Below are 7133 nucleotides of genomic sequence, written 5' to 3' on the forward strand. Positions count from 1 at the left end.
CCATCCCGGAGGCCCCGCCCCCCAGTCCCGCCCCCCACCCTCTAGGCCCCGCCCCCCAGTCCCGCCCCGCCCCCCCCACCCCGGAGGCCCCCGCCAGAGACGAGGCGGCGGCGGCCCCGGTGCGACACTCGGGAGGTTTATTCGGTGCTATTGCTCGTGACAGAGAGCCCGGCCCGGGCACGCCCGGCCACGCTGCCCGGCCCGGGGCTCCCTCGGCCCCCTCAGCCCCTGGCACCAGCGGGCTCCCGCCCCCACGGCAGCCCCATGCCGGGAGCGCCGGAGGGGGGCAGCGGGGAGGAGCGGCGCCAAGGCCACGCGGTGAGAGGTACAGGTCCGTGCAGGTGGTCCGGTAGTCGCTGGTGCTCGTTATCCTCGGAGCAGAGGAAGAGGAAGGGGCATTTGACTTCAGCAGCCCGCCGTCCGTTAGCCTTGTCCTCCGCATACAGCTGCAGGGAGACGGCAGCGTTGATGATTGCAGCCAGCACCGGTGCGCGCTCTCGGGTGGCGCACGGCGCAGCAGCGCGGTGTTACAGGACAGCAGAGCAGAAGGCAAACACGGGGAAACATCTGAAGTTGATGCAACAAAATACAGAGCAGAGAAGCAGAGTTACCACGTGTGGGCTTACCGCTTCACCGTCGCCACCTTCCTCATTCGTTTCTGCCTTCTAAACATGTTTCATTCTTGCTGAACCTTCAGATAAGCAGAAGAAAGATCCTCAGGCTCCAGAGGGGAAGCTGTTGCTGCTTCTCTGCAGTGAGATGCAGTGAAAGTCTTAAAGAAAGCACACAAAGGAAGACACTTCCTATCAAAAAGAGACGAGGACAGCAGTACTCCGTCCATATAGGGAGAGACGACCTTCCTTTGCAAGGTGCAATATGAATCCTTCAGTCTCTTATGAAACAACTGTCCAGGAGGCTTGCCTGCACAGAGCCAAGGCACTCACCTCAAGAGTGCAGCAAAAGAGGTCCTGGTCCTGAAAGGACCAATACTGGAAAGATTTAGCACGAGTCTGTGGGTTTGGTCCCCTTTTTTGTTTTGTTATAGCAGAATGCAGTACAATCCTCTCTTTCCTCTTTCCAACTCAGCACACATGATCTGAGAGAGGCAGTCTACAGAGATGCACCTTCTCTTGCTCAAACTTTGATCGACACAAAGCACCTCCTTTCAGCGCACGGCTAGGAACAGACCATCCACTTGACAAGGAGGCAATCCCATCTGAATTTCTTCCTAGCCCACTGGCTTGAGTAGCTTCAATCCAAAGCACCAGAATACAGAAACCAGGAGGAGGAAAATGGTCTGTTAAACCACATTTACCAAAGCCATTATCTCGGCCACAAAGGGAAGAGACTTCACAGAAGGCATCTAAGAGAAGAGGAACCCTACAGAAGTGGACAAGGTAGGGACAAGAGTCCAGAAGTGCCTGACTTTGGGTTACAATAAATTCTTTTCCAGTGCCAGGATGCCCTCTTGTAGGGATTTTTTTCCTGCAGCATGCTTTTCTGGGCAAAGACTCTCTAATTTGGCAAAGCAAACAACTTCAGTTAGAAACCATCTTAGGCATGTGAATGCTGCCTGCCTGCAAGTCTTGTTATGTTTTTCCTCCAGTTTTCCTTTTCTTATTGCTAAACAGATTATACATTCACTGGTGGGAAAGCAACTGATTCAATGATTTCTTCTTGTCACTACTGACAGAAGTAATGGCTATTTAAGACAGGAATCCACTTCCCTGTAGTATCAAATGCCTCATATTTAGAAGAGCGTTCTCATGTGGTTCAGCTGCATTCTGCAAAGCAGCGGCTAGATGGCACCTGCACACTTACCAAATGCTGCCAACTGTGCAGCACTGCACGCTGACTAGCACAGCTTACACAAGTTGGTATTCACCAGTAATTTCTGCTGCTTACTCTAGCAACAGTGCATCTTCCTTTTAAGTATCTGTACTTAGTGACATAGGAAATAGATGGGAATCACATTCATAAGAAAAAGCCAGAGTAGATTGCTTCATACAGAAAATGAGACAAAAGTAACATTTCAAGGCACCTGGGTTTACACTACACACAGTTTCAGCTCAAAATTCTAAAATCAGCCAGGGAATAACTAAGAGCCTCTTCAGACACCTTTATCCTGAGCATCTCTGAACAGTTTAGGATGGAGAACACCCTTCTGGGCAGTTCTGCCTTGTCACAAGTAACTACCTGCTCTTAAAACAAAAGGCAAGTTTCCCCATCGCAATGGCATGGCACAAAGCCTTCTGAAGATCATCAGAGCAAGAGGCCTCTTGAGCTCCACCCTACAGCAGTTTTCCTAATTCTGAAATCACAAAAGGAGATTGCTTAAGTGCCTTTGGGGATGCTGGAGGGAATTCATGGCAGCAGAATTGTTCTTCATCTTTCAGCCACGCAGACCTTGCCCCTCCACATTCCCAAGACGTTTGCTGTGGTTGCTCATGATTAATGCTCCTCCCAAAACAGATCATTTGTTGTGGTTAATGATAATTAAACATCCTCCCCAAGAGCTGGAGATTCTTTCATGGCTGCCACCCCACAAACTCTCACCACTTACCCTGATGCCAGCTGATCCTCTACAGCAAAGTTAACATTACTTGTCTGCCAGGTGAAGGCAGTGGCTTCCTACTGCTGTGCATGTACTAACAAGCTCCAGGCTGTAACGTACACTCCATTCAATCCTGCTAAAACACAATCTTACTTAATACAACAGGTAACCAACTGTATCCGCCAAGGAGTTAGGTTTCAACTGTCTCAGGGAATAAGCGGAATTAGTACTAGCAAATGTCTCTAGTCTAGGTACAAGCTAATTCTCATCTACAATAGCCATGACTGACCAGCCCACGGAGAGGGACAGGAAAACAACAGTCTCCAGAGCCAGTAAAATATGCAGAGAAGGGCTTTCTTAGCTCAGATTTGCATAGCTAGAAGCTGGGCCCCAGCATGGCTGCTGGGAAGACACAGATCTCCCCATCTCAGCACGTTACACTATTTCCTCACTGCTGCCAGATACCAAACGCAGTTGTGAAACACACCCTCTGGTCTAGCGGGTAACCAACTAAGAGGAAGAGCTTCCTAAAGCATAAATGCGCTCGTAAGCAGGCAAAGCAGTGACAAGAACTTGAACAATTCTTGCTTTTTGGTCATAAGAATCCCATTCCTTAACACCATCTGAGCAATTTGACTTGGGCAACTTTCAGCTAATACATTATAGCTGACATAAAACAAAGCAAATGAGCTGGTAACACCACCATCTCTCCTTCCAGCACCTCTGACAGATCATTCAGGTCTAAAAGGTTTAAAGAACCTATTGAAGCCTAGGAAGCTCAGCTTCCCACATGTTCTTCAAGTGAGTTTCCACATTCTCCCTTTTTCCTCCAAGTGCACTAGATCGACACCCCACCCCTCCACCCCAGCTAGACTGACAACTTGCTGTCAGCCCAAAGACAATACATTCTATAACAAGAGCCAAAATTCCTATGCAATGGGAAACAGAAGAAACAGTGAATAAAGTGAGATTAACTTCAGCTCTAAAGTTGATGCCAAGCTCCGTAATTCAACAATTTGCTCACATGAGCTCAAACAGAAATGCTATCAGATTGACTTGATGACTAACCTGGATAAACTCCCTTTTTTCTTAACTTCCATTTCTAGTGAGATCTCTGGCAAAATACAGATTAAGCAGTTCCCAGGAGCAGTTCAGGCCCCTGGAAGCAGAAGGAAGATTCCTGCACTGCTTAGAAGCTGAATTAGTCTCTTACTTTAACTTTCCACCAGGGAATATAAAGATGCACCCTACAAAGCAAATCCAGCCATGCTACAGACTAAACCCCTACGCAATGAAGAGATGATCTATCCAACCGGAGAAGAGATCTGCTCTTCAGGCTTCACTGGCTAACGGAAGGGGGCACATTTTCCTGCTAAGAAATAGCTTACTGAAACAATCTGACCTCTTGTAAGAGGGTAGTCAGTCACCCAACTGGTGAAATATCAGAAGCACTAGAAGTGCAACCTAACTATTAAAAAAAAAGTAACAGCAACAATTTTCTAACAGAGCCTCCGATCCATAACCTAACCAAGGTACCAGAAGCTAACCAGGAAAAGAGAAAGACAGAGGCAAGGTACTTAGGAATGTTGAATAGGGAAGTGTTGTAGGGAGATTTCCTTTACTTTCATGAGCTGCCTTCTTTTCTTCATGTTTTCAGTCTCATGCAAGGAGAAAAGGTTTGGCAAGAAGCCTTGCTGCATGAGACAGTAACTCCGGTCCCCTCCTGGATTTCCGGAATGGTTAGCAGTAGCACAGCATCCAGTGGTCATTTAACAGTTACTGTCCTCCATTGTAAGCATAGTCGGCCTTGTTGTGCATGATCAACTTGTTGTCCACAAAGTAAAAGCTGTCTGAGCGAGTCTCATATGGATTTTCAACCATCAGACGGACTGTGAAAGAGAAAGCTCATTACATTCAAATACAAAAGCCTGCCACACTCCGTTGGACAGCACAATATCAGAGGGAAAAGGAGCCTGCCACTCTGCTGGATTTACAAGGCTGATGCTCTGCCCTATCCAAGTAAGAGAATCAAACTGCTCTGCTGAGCACCCTTCAAAAGCTCTGTCCTGCCCTTCCTATTCACAGGACAAATGCTGTCAAAAGCAAACAAAAGGAGAAGGGCAAACTCGCACACGAGAACCTAGAAACTGAGAGAGCCAGCACTGGAGCAGAGCAGCTCTCGCGTGTAAGCATTCAGTAGCAATCAGCAAAGGAGAGAAGCGATGACCCTCCCTCCACATCTGCACCCCCCACACCCTGGCAGCCACCAAAGGGCCCACATCCTCCCGCCGCTACCCACCCCTTGAGGTCAAGCATACCCCAAGTCAGGCGTAATTGCAGAGATCTTGCTAGGCTCAGAAAACACATGGCTCAGAGAAGAGCCAGGCCTGTTCCAGAGCAGGAGGTTCCAGCTCTGACAAGCAAGGGCTGAAGACAGACGTGTGGCTACTGAGAGAACACTTTTTCAGGGTTTTGCTATCTTCTGGACTACACTGTTGGGCAAGTCTTTAGGCCTGTCTTGTGACTAATCAGCCCTCTTGCAGCCTGTGACTTAACAACACAGGTTGTTTTCAAAGATGGAGAATTTGCAGCACAGAACTGTGACTTAGTAAAGATTGTACACAGCTGAAACCAGAAACCTGTATCTACCTGTTGCTGTCCCTCTTTCCTAGTCACAACTGTCTCTCCACAAGAGGAGAGAGATGGAAGGGAAAAAAATGAGCACAGGCACACAAAACACAACTCAGTGCAGTAAAGCAGATACTTACTAAGGTCTTCCGAGAGCTGAGGGAATTCATAGATGTGTTCGCATGTATTCCTGCTACTGGGGATGCAGAACCCAAAATCAAAGTCAAAGTTCTTCAGTAAGCGATCTCGGAAGTAATGTCTTTCAATCATTCGAAAGTTTGACACTGGCTTTTCTCCCACTGTGAATTCCACTCTGCAGGAAAAAGTGGGAAAACACCAAAACCTCCTACCTTTTCTTCCTATTGGGAAGGACAGAGCCTTGGACCAGAGGCTACACAAGAACCCAGCAAATCATTCCAGAAAGACTTTGATATTTGTCTTGTAAGATGGAGTATCTCTAGTACCTGACTCAATTCAGTTGGAAACTACCAAGTGACACTTGGTAAAAATCTTTTTTTTCTGTTTTTGTGAACTCATACTCACGTTGCACCAACAGTCCGAAGACGGAGAAATGCTGGGGTGAACTGGTAACGAACGAAGCGGCCTGCACTGGCATCTAGCTCACTGCTGTCATCTTCATCCTGTTCATCTTGCTCTAAAAAATGCACCAACTCAGAGTTAGCTGTATGTGTAAGCAGTTAGTAAAAATAACAACACATCAGAACAAGCTGTCTGTTACTTAGGCAGTGAACATAAAGGTGCCTAAGAACTGTTCTGGGTCTCATAGTGGCGTATTAATGAGAACATAAAAAGAAAACAATATGAAAGTTGACCCAGCTTTGGGAGCTCTGGAGCTGAAACCACCCTCTCGGCCTCACAGGAGGCCAAAGCACACGGAAGAAACGATTATTGCAGCTAGCCACACGGGAAGATTTGCAGTTGATAGCATTCCTCTTTCTCACTATAGCACCTATAGAGGTGATAGCACCTCTTTCTTCACGCTTTTACAACATAACTAGGATGCTTCCCAGCAAAGGTAAACTCAGCCCCACACCTAAAGGTTCAGTCACGAGGACATACTGCAAGACCTTTCTCCTCGGTCTGCACGGCTCCTTCGATGCAACTGCCCACTCTGAGAGCCTCTCTAGCCTCTCTGCAACGTTAGTATCACTTGCCTGAAGCACACGGCTTTGCAATTTCAAAAAGCACTGTTCCGGTTTCCAGGTCCCGGATCTTGAACCGGGTAAAGTCAATGTTGTAAATGTTGTCCTCTGGTCTGCATAAATAATCTAGAAGAAAAGAAAAACACATAGCAACGCTTCAAAAGATCTCTGAGCAGCTTTCAAAGCAATTCCCTTTCTATTAGTCCCAGCCCCACAAAATCCTTTCTACAAGCTGTTTTGCAGAAGTTTCGGGAAAGCGGGACAAAACTGAGGCTGAAAGGGAGACCCAAAGGCTCACTAAGCGCCCGGGAGCACAGCGAGAAAGGCAGCGCAGAGCGGAGCAGCAGAGCTGCCCTCCCGCAGAGAAGAACTTTCCCAAAGTTCCCGCAAAGCCGAGGCAAAGCGCACAACGCCGCGGCCCCGGCTCGGCGAGCCCCGGCCGCCTCCGCCGCGGCGCGGGCGAGGCCGGGTGCCCGCGACAGCGGAGCAGCCGCTCCCCGGGCCCGGCCCGCACTCACTCTCCGTGACCCGGCACAGCCCCAGGACGTGCTCGGGCCGGACAGTCTCCAGCGCCAGCAGCTCGGACTCGGTCCAAAGCGCTCCGCCCCGCGGCGGCGCCGCGTCCGCCGAGCCGCGCCGCGCCCGCAGCCGGCTGAGCGCCCCCCCGGCCCCCGGCGGCGGCTTCTTCTCCGGCCCCGCCGCCGCCGCCCGCGCCTTCGAGCCGCTCATCGCCCCGCCGCCGCCAAGATGGCCGCCGCCGCCCGCGGTAGCTATGGGAGCGGCGGGCG

At 49.6% G+C, this 7133-nt stretch overlaps 1 protein-coding gene across 2 annotated transcripts; it reads right to left on the minus strand.

Annotated features, from left to right (window-relative positions):
* Nucleotides 1-119: 119 nt before the first annotated feature.
* UNC119B (unc-119 lipid binding chaperone B) lies at nt 120-7074 on the minus strand. 2 transcript variants are annotated; one of them, XR_009960201.1, is made up of 6 exons: nt 6864-7074; nt 6358-6471; nt 5726-5837; nt 5323-5495; nt 627-4443; nt 120-446 (listed from the first exon to the last, which is right to left on the minus strand). XR_009960201.1 is itself a non-coding variant. In XM_062590316.1 (5 exons), the coding sequence occupies exons 1-5, from the start codon at nt 7072-7074 to the stop codon at nt 4331-4333; spliced, it is 723 nt and encodes a 240-aa protein (XP_062446300.1). In that variant the 3' UTR covers nt 120-4330. The 2 variants fall into 2 exon arrangements, 1 of the variants encoding a protein (XP_062446300.1); XM_062590316.1 differs by having other exon boundaries at nt 120-4443.
* Nucleotides 7075-7133: the final 59 nt, after the last annotated feature.

This window comes from Rhea pennata, chromosome 17 (genome assembly GCF_028389875.1).
Source record: "Rhea pennata isolate bPtePen1 chromosome 17, bPtePen1.pri, whole genome shotgun sequence".
NCBI classification, from domain to species: domain Eukaryota; kingdom Metazoa; phylum Chordata; class Aves; order Rheiformes; family Rheidae; genus Rhea; species Rhea pennata.